The sequence below is a fragment of the Apostichopus japonicus genome, chromosome 14 (genome assembly GCF_037975245.1).
Source record: "Apostichopus japonicus isolate 1M-3 chromosome 14, ASM3797524v1, whole genome shotgun sequence".
Taxonomy (NCBI): domain Eukaryota; kingdom Metazoa; phylum Echinodermata; class Holothuroidea; order Aspidochirotida; family Stichopodidae; genus Apostichopus; species Apostichopus japonicus.
The window spans coordinates 25,547,443-25,560,594 of record NC_092574.1 but is presented as its reverse complement, the minus strand read 5'-3'; the positions used below and the strand labels follow the sequence as shown (position 1 = coordinate 25,560,594).

The window sequence follows — 13,152 nt, the reverse complement described above, 5'->3', positions numbered from 1 at the left end:
TTTCACATGCTGGGTTATTTCCCCTATACATTTTACATTAAATCTGATCTGATATTTTTATTTTGTGTATTTTACCAAGAAACAACATCGGGGATATTCAGACAAATTCTCATAAATGGCATGTAATGTTTTAGTATTTATTTTCATTTCCAAAAGTTTACAACTGATGTTCCATTAATTGTTTCTGATGCGATTGGTTCGCCCATAGCTGACATAAAAATAATTTGTGAAGAAATATATACTTGCTTGAATGCGGATTTTGGGAAATATATACGCGAAAACGCTGAATTAAGGGCTCTCATGTCTGGGCTTTTTCTTTTGTAGGTCGAACAAGTGAGGCTGGTGGGAATCATGCTCCTAGTTTATGTGACAGAGGACCACAAAGAAAATGTTACGGAAAACATTTCGGAGACCGTTGCCACTGGTATCATGGGCACGATGGTAAGAAACCATGTACATCATGTCAGTGTCTTTACATCAAAGGCGGTAACACATTGGGGTGCTGGAAAATATTGCTATTGGAAAACTATAACGTCAATATATATGACATTGTGAGCGTGTAGACTTTTACGATGGCCGAAAAGTGTAACGATATGTATACCTACAATCGTTTTTATGGTAGAATTTCATTGACATGAAATATAGGGCTGGGAGAAAGGGCACTAGTGATTGCTGTTCCCCTTACTCCTTCCTACAAGGCAATTTTGAGAAATGAAGAATGACAGATCATTGCTTAATATGTCTGCTATGTAAACTACTCTCTCTTCACTACCACCTTCTTTAGCTCCTCACCTTATTTATGTCAACAAATATGTTCATTGGATGAATGTTTGGGTATTTTCACGCCAAAGATTGGTGGTTTGAAGGTTGAAGAAGCTTTTTCATAATTCCACTTAGATATTTATTTTCCCAATAGAGACCTATTATGACTGATACATATGGTACAACTATCATTCAATCAAAATTTGATATGGGTTCGGTTAAAAATTAACAACAAGGAACCGTAACAAATGATTTTGTAATTCGCAAATGAGTTTGTTTGTACCTATTCTGTCTTGCATATGTCATATAGGGCAACAAAGGTGGCGTTGGAGTCAGACTTAAATTCCACAAGACGACATTTTGTTTCATTAATAGCCATCTGGCAGCCCATGAGGACGAGTGTGATAGGAGAAACCAGGTACGGTATATCCTCTCATTGGCCTTTACGGTGCTTACAAAATAGCTCAAGTTTACTAAATTCCATCGCTTTATTTAGATTCGTTTTTAAAGTTCCTCTTTACTAATTTTTCAGGACTATAATGACATTTGCAACGGGATCAAATTCGAGATGGAAAATGGCAAAGCTTATCCCATTAGATCGCATGAGTAAGTATCAGTTTCCAGGGATACTTGTTTTTAGGAAAGTCACCCCCCAATAGAGCCAGGGCACGAAAACCAAAGAACATGGTACACTCTCAAGCCGAGTGACCTTACATCGATACTATAATATTTTGATCGAGGGTATGACGTCAAGTGAAGTATCACAAGTCACTTAGAAGTGGAATAAATGCAACACAAGATATCAGTTCATAGTGAAATAGAAAAAATGTAACACAAGATCTCAGTTCAAAGTGAAATGGAATAAATGCAACACAGGATATCAGTTCATAGTGAAATGGAATAACTGCAACACAAGATCTCAGTTCATAGCGAAATGGAATAAATGCAACACAAGATCTCAGTTCATAGTGAAATGGAATACATGTAACACAAGATCTCAGTTCATAGTGAAATGGAATAACTGCAACACAAGATCTCAGTTCATAGTGAAATGGAATAAATGCAACACCAGATCTCAGTTCATAGTGAAATGGAATACATGTAACACAAGATCTCAGTTCATAGTGAAATGGAATAAATGCAACACAAGATCTCAGTTCATAGTGAAATGGAATAAATGCAACACAAGATCTCAGTTCATAGTGATTGCTCTTGCCTTCTTGGATTCTTTAAGCAAACATATACCAACAAATGAGCAGTATGTAATTTTTTGTAGTGGGTCATGTGAGATACCTTATGTTGGCAATTCCTTGCCTGTACTCTCTATTGTTAAATGTTTCTAAATTTTCTGTGACGTTGCTTTGTGATGGCACTGCCATAAAGCATCTTTGTATAACATTGTGGTTTTACTATACAGTAGACTGCTATAATATTACTATTGTAGATAACGTATCATAAATATTTACGACTCTTGTTTCCCGAGTGGGCATGCATCATTGTATGAAATCAGTAGTCTTATTCTATGAAATATTCTTCCCATAGTCTATAGTTATTCATTACTCATGTTTCATGTATAATTTAGCACCTGGTGAAGCTAAACATGCTTGAAATAAAATGTTATTGTAACATGTAATAAAACTCATAACTATGCTATGTTAATACGCTATGGAACAACTTGTTATGTATTTAAGTGAATATTCAATGTGTATTTGATACTAAAGATCACACTGGTAGCTTTAGTTAAACAAATAAAAACTTTTACTAAACATTAATTATTGCACTGATTATCTTTCTGAATACACATGATTTATATTTGTAAACAAGATTTTACCTGTGGTTTGAATATGCTCGAATAAAGTGTAAGGTAAGTATATTAATGCACATGTTTGCATATTAAAAGGCAATCATAATAAGTACATCTCTGTTATTATCAGAGATGTGACATTAAGGAGATGCTGTTACCTGTTTGGTGATATCATTTCATTTTTTCTCAGTGTGGTTATCTGGATGGGAGATTTGAACTATCGAATAACTCAATTGAATAGGGAAACTGTCTTTGAGAAAATCAAGAGTCGCAGATACAGATCTTTATTAGAATATGACCAGGTTCGTTCATCTTTCACTTTACACGTTATTGCATTTATGACGGCCATCTTTAAAAGAACTTGCTGCAAGCGTACCTCAACAACATACATGATCAGATATGGAAATTAAGTTATGTTTTTGAAGATTGTTAATATTGCCTTAACATGTTAATGATCATGCTAAAATTTGCAAAACAAACATGCAAAATAACGCTTTCCTGGCGGTTTTAACAAATACATTCGGAACATATTGAGTTATTGGTTAAACAATAACATGTCTTGCCAGCGTGCAGGGAGAATAATTCTGCTAAAGATTGCCGGCTTTATATTAGTTGTTGTGCTTAAAAACAAAAACAGCAAGTACTGCCGGCTTTATATTAGTTGTTGTGTTTAAAAACAAAAAAAGCCATATACTCAAAGCAAAGTCATTGCTGCTTTAAAAGATTCAACACTTTAAATGTATATTTTTTGATATAGGTCATGTAAAATGATTTGAAATGAAGCATTTTAAGACGCATAGACATATTAAATGTGATTTTACTATCAGTCTCATTGAAATTTAATATGACTTAACGCAAAGTGCAGTGTATCTAGCTAGACGATATATATTCCACTACATTATTAAGTAACTTGTATGACAAATGTGTTATTAAAACATTTCGATAAGTACCTATTTCTTAACTTTTTCTCATCTGGAAACTGATCTTCTGTTCTCTGTTGCGACAGTTACTGCAACAAATCCAGCTGGGAAAGGTACTTAAACATTATGTAGAAGGTGGTATTGACTTTAAACCAACTTACAAATTTGACATTGGGACTGACAATTATGACACCAGGTAAGGGAAAATAAGTTCTTTCTTTTCACGAATTTGCAAGTAAGATATTGAATTACTTTGATAGAGACATTTGTAAGAATATGTACTGTGCTTTTCGTGATTCAAGTCTGACCAGCACATTTGAAAAGTATGCATATCTGCAAAGAACTATTATGATTGAAGGATTAACTTAGAAGTGTAGTCTTGATATGTTATGGTTCAAATAAAAAATTGAGTGCTAGTAATTTCTCTCTAGCTTTTCCTGTTTCAAGATATTCATCTTTGAAACATAGCAATCTCTGCAATTCTCCATTAAAGCTTATAACTTTATGATGACGTCTGACCCTTGATAACATGATTGTTCAGACACTGATACCTTTCGGTTCCCGTCTTCTTCTTTTCCCCGTGCATCCTGAAGCCCTAAGCAGAAAATTCCTTCGTGGTGTGACAGGATTCTTTACCTTGGTCGAAATTGTAAGCAGCTGGTTTATAGAAGCCATGGTTTAATAACTCTGAGCGATCATAAACCAGTGAGCAGTCTGTTTGAAGTTCAGGTTCGTTCATTTTGATAGTTCTTTCCAAAATAATCTTCCAGTCTCATTTACTACATGTAAGATACTGTAAAAAAGAGATAATACACGTTATTCCTTTTTTAGTTAACTATACAATAAGGTTTTTGGTAGTAAACTTCTTTGTATTGTTCGTGGCGATGAAAGCGATGTGGGTAAAGTACTAACCATGAACGAAGAATGGCTGGATACAGCTTTGCAGCAGTGCATTCATGTGATATATTTTTTAGTAAATAATGATATGAATAATTGTAGTGACTTTAATTTCACACGTAAATTCAACACATGTATAAACACCAAATTTTGTAAGTATGATTTCTGCAGTGGTATCCTTTTTTATATCATTTTACAGGTAAAAGTTGTGGATGAAGCCAAATATCGACAGGTCCTCGAAGAAGAGACTCGAAACTTAGATAGAGAGGTAAACGAATCCTTACCGCGCCTTACCATCAGTACCAATGAGGTAAGTTACAACATTTGGTGACCCTACGCTAACGGTACTGGAGCTGGTTATTGTTTCAGTTCAGGATTTAATAACATAAACGTGACGGCATACACCACATTACATTTGTTCATCATTATCATGTGTGACATGTAGACCCACATTTGACAATGTTAACAACGAGGATATTTGCATGAAAGTTCATACTTTTACAAATTATATTAGTTTGACTTTAGATCAAACTTGAAATCTTCAAGTGATCTTTAAGTCAGTGATTTACTTACTGCCACATTCGTGAATAATGAGATATCTAGTCAGCCAAATTAAACAAATTCTGACCATTTCTCTCAATTCAGGAATGAAAATTTAATTTCCATTCACGCTTAAAGTGCTCTCATGCAGGAGTCATTAAATTAATCTAAAAACGGCCATGCTCTCCTGTCCACGAACACATCTAACAGAAAGTATGTTCAACTCAGTTGAGAGGGTATTCTTTTATTATTATTTTATGGCCACGCGTTGGTTAGTATCAGAATTGTTAACTGCTCAATGTTTGTTTAAAGCCAGTGAACCAAGAAACACGTTTGAAACAACTTGATTGTGAGAAATAAGGTACAGTTCGTCATATCAGTTTTCAAGAGCAACGACACTGATTCTGCTAACAAACACAAACAAGAAATGGTTTTATGTAATATGTGACCCACAAGTTCATTACTTTGTGTTACAATATTTGGAGCCACTGAGTTTAATTTTGTTTAAAATTACTTTTTGAAATATTCAATTGAGTTACAACACGTTCGAGCTCTCAAATATGTTCCGAATTTTTCCTTCCGAGATCAAAATTGGAACAGTTCGTTTCATGGAAAGAAAGCAATTCATTTTAGACGTCGCCAATACTGGACAGGCTCACACTGGTTTTTACTTTTGCAAGACGCTTGGAAAAGAGAACTTTTTGGCGCCTTGGGTGGAAGTAGAACCTGCAAAAGAATTCTTAGTTATGGGTAAAGTATCTTGAATTCAAATATTTTGACTTTTATTACATATTATGGAGAAGCTGTTGTGCTCAATAGTATACTTCCATCTTATACTTTGCTAGTTCATTAGATGTAACCACCAGCTAAGCTGCATACGCTTGAATGTTGAAGTAGAAGTCAAATGTTTAAGTTGACAATGAGTTTGTTTCATGCCCATGATTCATACTTTTGTCAAAGAAATGAAGGCCACAAAAGTTGAGATTAGTATCATGTCCATCTAAAAATTCCATGTTCTTCTAAGAGGTACTCAAGTACCCTAGTTCCTCAATTCCAATCTTTCTCTTTTTTTGAGTGAATTCCCAAAGGATTGGTTTGTTGTTATAAAGAAGCTTAAAACGATGTTTTAATATGTCCGAGATATACTGTCACTGGCAACAATTTCCTCTTAATGATCAATTCTATGATATGCCAAACTGTTTATGTATTGTAAATGTTGTCAATGACCGTGCAACTGTTCAATATTGCCTTTTAAGAGGTTTGCTTAACAATGAGTCAACAATGCACTGATGTAATGACTATTGGCTGTTCGGTCTTAAGATACGTCGAACAGAATGCTTCAAAGATAAGTCAAGACAGATTGTACAACTTTACGAAGCTAGCTTGACCAATCTTTTAAAAGCTGGGATGGCGGAAATTAAACTTAGCTCGCATGTTTCCTTAATCAGAACCAAGCCTCTAAAGTTGTTGTTTGATACTATTTGTATCTATTCACTATCGGGGCTAAATGGCAATTATTTTCGTGGCAGTAAGCGATTGTTGTGCTTTTTTGACGGACTGCGAAAGCTATTGCATTTGCCAAGGGACAACCAGTCTGCTGCTAACATATACATTCAACTACGTTGTATATGATACTGATCTCACTTTGCAATTAACTCTGTAGTTTGGAAAAAATTCAAAGAAAGCCTAAGTTGTGAAATATATTTTCCGACAGGTGACAATGTGGAGGTTGAAATCCACATTGAAGTTAATAAATCAACAGCTGCAGCTCTGAACCGTGGCGACCGTACGCTGGATGCTACTTTAATCCTTCGTCTTGACAATGAGACAGATTACTACATATCCTTTGATCTTTAAGTCTGAAAACCATATAAACGGGGATAACTGCAACAGTACTTCAATTGATTGAACTTCGTATTGCTCTGTGTATTTAACTCAGTTGGTGACGTAAATTTGGTGGAAGTTCAAAGTAAATTTAAAAGCAGCCAAAGTCGAAATCCCCTGAAGAAATGATTAATTCAATAAATAGAACTTAAGTGTAATATCATCTTTCGTGCATACCATGAATTCAGCTTGTCTGAAGTATTCAAACCCCGATGTTTGGTGTAGGTCGTACGTCATGTGAGTTCAACTGAGGGAAAAACTATCATAACATTATGAAAAAGATAATGCTTATGGCAAATCTTGTTTAACGTAATGCTTAAAGCAAGGATTATTTTATCACCACAAAATCATATTGAATTGAGCGCGATGATGTTTTTGGGTTTATGTAGCAATTCCAGATGTAACTATAATGCACATAAATATGTCACAAAGATACCAACCTGGCTTAAATGTTAAAGTACGAAATTAACAAATAAACAGTAGAATATAGATGATAAATGTTGTAGATGATGGCCTTTGTTATAACTGATTAGGTACGCCTACGAATATCCATATCCATGTTTAATGCACTGCTCGGATATTTTAACACAAGTACATAACTTGTGAATTGTGAAGTGGTTTATCTTAACTCAATGAACACATCGATCTAAGAGGTTCCTATCAACCAAGCTGTTTTGGTTCTTCGATTGAGACTTTGGTGAGAATGCTGGAGCCACTGAGAGATAATGATGTCACAAAAATTATGGAAATGGTAAGTAAAGAGCCTTTGTTGCCCACGGTAACTTCGAAAGGAGATATGATGAATTTGGTATGTAATGTAATGCATAGTAATATTTATCTCCAACAAATATATATTTCGCACTGCATAAGTACCTATGGTTCCGTTAACATTTCCAGGAGAAAACAGACTGGTCTAAAGAAGCCAAATCAAATCATTCTTCTGAGAAATTGGACTGTCCCAAAGAAATCAAGAAGATGTTGAGTTATCTCCGTAACCACGGACGTGATCAAGTGAGTCATCACTTTCTAACAGAGATATAAACATATACGTTTTTCAGCAAGTATGATAAGTATTGTAGCAACTGACGAGTTTCTTTCTTCGTGATTAGTGCAGTCTATTACATTCTACAACTCATTTGTTTCATGTTACAGTTAAAAAAGGGAAATTTTAGCTAAAGATTTTAATGAGAAAATGTTTAACATGTATGTATGATTTTACCTGACTCAATGAGGTCAATACGAGAACATTTCTGGCAACGCACAATCCACTTAAAGTCTCAGTACGTGTTTGCCAAATTTTAAACTTCGACTTTTCCAGCTAACTCCGCTAAAAGTTCAGTGAAAATGACACTGTTCTATGCAATGTTCATATCAATATTTAATAGTTTTTATTGTATTATCTGTGGTTTAAAAAAAAAATGAGCTTGTAAAATTCGCCAGATTTATTAACCAGTCCGTAGTTTGTACAAACTTCAATCAAAATTTGCAAGCACCGCCCAACAGATCATGCGCCAATCAATTCTCTCTTTTTCTCTCTTTTTTTCTCTCTGTTTACGACCGTTAAGCCAATGCTTACTTTTACTTTCGTGGCTAGCCTGTCTTAGGTCACTGCTCTTGTATCTTTCTCTCGGTCTTAACGATATAGCTATCGAAATTGTGTCATTTACTTCCATTGCAATGAATAAACAGGTGTTTTCAAACGTTTCCTCCGCGGAATTGTAAAAAGTGGGTGATACGAGTATAGGACTGCGTTAAATTATTGATCGGGCCGCATATGTAGATTATTTGTTTACATTTGTGTAATGAACATGCTGATATGGGCGGGTCGCAGTGATTTTACCGTAAATCGTTGGCGCCATAAAGGCAACAGAAAATAATTTCTTTCTTTCGAATGCGATAGCTTTTCTCCATTAAACCCACCTGGTCTGAGTGCATTTAGAAGAAGAAACATTGAATCAACTTCGGAAGTTTGTTTTCCGAATTCATCAGCGAAAACGTATTGATACTTTAACCATATTCTACTTAAACCAGTATCGAGCATTTTAAGCTATTAGTGTAGGGATATTACGTGCCCATTGGGGTAGGCATATTCTCTCCCTCAAAGGTTGTTTTAATAAAATGACAAAACAAATACATATTGTAATTATAATATCTGTAATTATATAATACCACCTGGCATGTAAACAATTGACCGTCATTTACCGTAAACCCTATCAACTAAGCCTGTGGCAGATATGAAGCATCAATCAAAATCCATTTTTCTGTAATAAACAATGACATATTATATCATAGACATTGTCTTTCAATGCAGATGGTTTCATTCTTCTGCTATACCATCTATATGTTTTATTCCTTTTCAGGAGGACTTGTTCAGAAGAGGTGGTATTCACACAGAGTTTCAGGCAATTAGAGACGCACTGGACACTGGAGCACAAGTCTTGCGTATCCTTTCATGAGACGAACAGAATTGTTTTACAGCCTTTAGCCTTTTGTTCCGGTATCGATCAAAATAAAAATGTAATTTAGCAAATTGGAAACACGCTGCATGTTGGTGATTTTTTTTTCAACACATTCAATCGTAATAAACTTAAAGGATTTTCTGGAGGCTTACAATAATTTCTTCGCAAATTTGCTACATTTTTCTGAAACGTCAAAAATCACGTCCTCATAATGTTTTGTATTGCAAAGATATGAATTTTTACTTTTTTTTGTGATATTTTGTAAATGCATCTGTCAACAGCAGATTGCATAATGCAATCAGTGTACTTCAGTAGAAAATTACTTTGTTTTTCTATATAATATGGCCAACATTTATCAACAGAGGAAAACAATATTTCAAGAGAAGAGATACATTTTTGATGAAATTCCAAATTAAGAGAAATTTGACAACTAGACAGACATTCCAAGTGTATCAGGTTTCAAGGATAAATCAACAATATGATTATAATAGCCTATGTAAAGCTTTGGAAGGGCATTTCCCCAGATGACAAAAAAACCTACTTACCAACTTCCTGGGGTAGTTAAAGGTTTAGCCAGTCAAATTGGTTATATTGAATCAACCATATCTCGAGTTGGGAGGCAAGATATTGAGCTATGGTTCTCAACTAGAAGCGAGGAACATTTTCTGTTGATTATAAATTTCACATTCTTTTCACCAGAAAATCCTGTCAACGAAAAGCTAAATACAAGCTAAAGTTGATGATTATGTGTTACGTATAAGAACCTATAGATTTTAAAAGAAGAATATAGCTGCTATGCTATAGAGTAGTTCTACTCAGGTCAGTTTTCTCTCATGGCCACGTAATGACCTGTACTATAGTTGGATGCTTTTCGCGTTGAAATTCCCCCTTCTACCGGATGCACTCCATAGGTACTAGTACACTGGTCTAAGCAAGTTGGTTGTGTATTGTGAAAACATGGTTTCATTTGTCGGTCGATTGTGAGTTAAGGTACTATTACAATGATCTGTCGCAGTTAGTTACATTTCATAACTACATCTCGCTTCCTCAAGTTACTAGTGCAAAGGCATTTACTAGTTGCTTGGTCTGTCAATCAATATGTCTGTCAGTAATGCAGTACGACAGTTTGTCAATCAGCCGGGCTCAATTGTGACACATCGCGCAGTAAAATATCAAAGGGTTAGGTTAAATCATCTTTGACCATTCCTTATCATATCATACCAGCTGGTAGCATATTCTCAGTAGCTGAAGCACTGTTGTTGTTCTTGGAATCGCTGAGTGTCCCTGTTATTCCTTTTATGTATTACCATGATTGCCTAGAGTTCAACAGTAATACTTCCTGCTGCAAGCAGGTGAGTTAGTTTCTATACATTGTGCGTGTTAGATATAACTTGAACATCATATACAAACAGTTATAGCTATGTACCGTAAATTAAAAAAGTATTTCGATATATTACATTATATTTGGAATTATACCTTATACGCATTGAGTTGGTCACAAGATTTCACCTGACGAAAAGCTTTGAATAAAGTGTTGTTTCTGATCGATTTTGTTGGCAGGTTCTTGTAAAGATTCCCCGAAGCCATCGCAGTGTCTTAACACATCTAATAATTTTCATGAAAGAGATGTTGCCGCATAATGATGATGCCAACCAAATTGACGGCGACACATTAGGTATATCTCATTATGACATAAAAAATTTCAGTTTGGACGAAGCCATTGTTCACTCCATCACAAACCAACAATTTTACATTTCGTACATTTTGCTGAATAATCAACTTAAGGGGTGGGGATGTGAAGAAACCAATCATTTTATGTTGTTTAAAAATGGTATGTTTGTTAAATGGTACAATGGCACCCGTTCCAAACATCAACTTGCAAAATCACTTGATAATCGTCCATCTTTGTTGCATTTTTTAATAAGAACGTTGTTTTTTGTTTAACAACTTTTTTGTAATTTGACATATACCTACTGTAGTAACAACAAGTGAGGGGACAGAAATAAATTAAGCCTTTTTGTTGCTCTTTTACTTGCAAATTATTCATTCTAAAAGGAAGATAAAATTATTTTCAAAAACAGGCCCATTTCATGAAACTTGAACATTCCTTGAAATCAAAAGTCTCAAGCATCCCAAATCTCGGTTTTGAGACCAAAACTTGCCGACCACGAAAAAGTACAATACATATTGAGTAGGATCCCAGGCTACCGAATGAGATAAATTTCTATTATTTACAAACTATTCTTCACGCAATTAATCGATGGTTAGCTTGAAGCTGTCATACCTAGATTCAGGAACAAAGTTGATGATGCTGAAATGGGAGTTTAGCACATAACTGAAATATTTCGGTCATCGATACGCTAAACTGTCACATTGCCTTGATTTGTGGCGACATTTTAAACATTAAGTTGTTGGTTAAAAATGTAAAATGTGGTATGGTTCCTTTCTTCCGTTGGGACTACTTTTAATCTGAATAAATATTTATTTTCTATCTTACTTTAGCATCCCTTTTTGGAGAGCGGTGCTTACGAACGCCTCCAGAAGAGATGGAGAAGGAATGGAAGGATAAGTCCAATTCAAAAAGGACGGTCATAGGTCAAGATAGATCAAGAAAGAAAGCGCATTTTATGTATCACTTCACTGTAACCAAACATTTGTGATATTCAAAGAGGAGATTCATTTGCGTCTAGAATGTTACATTCGACAAATGCAGTGTCAAAAAGTTATTAACTTTCATTTCACTATCAAATGAAACTGAAAAGCATGTGTGTTGCGAGTTTCATGTACAAACATGTACAAACAATTATTCTATATGTAGACTATTGGTCAGTCTGTTAGTATTTATATAGCTAGCTAAGACATGGTGGCTGACAGATTCGTCGATAGCCACGCCGAGCCCAGGTGATCATTAATTCAACAGGAATTCGTCCTTCTCCCCTAAGGGGGGGGGGGGGAGGGGAGCAATATCATTTACATCACCAAAGAATACATTGAGTTTATTGAAGAATAAAAACACGGCATCACTCCAGAATTTAACAACAACGGGGCAGTCCCAGAACAAATGGGATAAGGTCTCACCACATGTCTTGCAAAAGGTGCACAGTGGAGAGTCAATTAAACCAATCGTAAATAGAAAGCTATTAACGCCTAGAATACGATGAAAAGAAGCGGTACTGAAAGTACTGAAGCTTGGATTCCTTGGATTCCGTGGTAGACTTAAAGGGAATAGAAAGGATCTTGTTCCAATCAAGTTCAAAATTATACTCATTTTGCAATTTACGCACATATGAGGGAATTTTTTTATGACTACAAACCAGTTAAGAATAAACAGCTCTATTTTGAATTTGAGGTGTATAATAGATAGTTAATTTCATTGTGTTTTGCATTACAACGAACTGGCTCGATAGAACGCAATACATTTGCCACGTGGAGGGTAACGCATTAGTGGTACCAAAATAAAACGGATAAGGCAAGTCTTTTAAGCGATGCTCGTTGACAAAAGTCATAAAATCTTTTGGTGAACCGTCATTGTCTAGAAAAGAGTGTACATAAAAGGCACCCTACTTCATGAAGTTTTCCATCAAAGAAGGTATTATTATTATTGACTTTAAAAGTGAATGGTTGAAAACTATTTGATTGTAGAAATTATCATCAGGAATATGAAAACTGTACGAAAACCAAGATCCACCCACTTGTTTAATAAAACTGTTATGAACATGAGTCAAGTCATAAGGATGCATATTGCATTTAAAAAGAAATGTATCCTCGTATTTACGTTAAGAAATATTAAAGAAGACTTTCCAACTGATGCTGTTTTGTGAACATAACCGGCGAACCCAAGAACAGTTTAAAGATTTAATAAAAGGATCAATATGGACCATACGAA

The 13,152-nt window shown here is 35.0% G+C and overlaps 1 protein-coding gene across 2 annotated transcripts in view; it reads left to right on the top strand.

Moving 5' to 3' along the window:
- The window catches only part of LOC139979766 (inositol polyphosphate 5-phosphatase OCRL-like), a 21,073-nt gene extending 7,921 nt beyond the window's left edge, over nt 1–13,152 (top strand). For both annotated transcript variants that reach the window (XM_071990857.1, XM_071990856.1), the window contains exons 9-23: nt 325–441; nt 1,073–1,180; nt 1,295–1,368; nt 2,757–2,868; nt 3,573–3,682; nt 4,080–4,215; nt 4,583–4,693; nt 5,508–5,673; nt 6,638–6,764; nt 7,450–7,558; nt 7,705–7,818; nt 9,168–9,249; nt 10,491–10,618; nt 10,827–10,941; nt 11,769–13,152. In XM_071990857.1, coding sequence (XP_071846958.1) covers nt 325–441; nt 1,073–1,180; nt 1,295–1,368; nt 2,757–2,868; nt 3,573–3,682; nt 4,080–4,215; nt 4,583–4,693; nt 5,508–5,673; nt 6,638–6,764; nt 7,450–7,558; nt 7,705–7,818; nt 9,168–9,249; nt 10,491–10,618; nt 10,827–10,941; nt 11,769–11,926 — 1,767 coding nt within the window. In that variant the 3' untranslated portion in view covers nt 11,927–13,152. The remainder of the gene's footprint in view (nt 1–324; nt 442–1,072; nt 1,181–1,294; nt 1,369–2,756; nt 2,869–3,572; nt 3,683–4,079; nt 4,216–4,582; nt 4,694–5,507; nt 5,674–6,637; nt 6,765–7,449; nt 7,559–7,704; nt 7,819–9,167; nt 9,250–10,490; nt 10,619–10,826; nt 10,942–11,768) is intronic.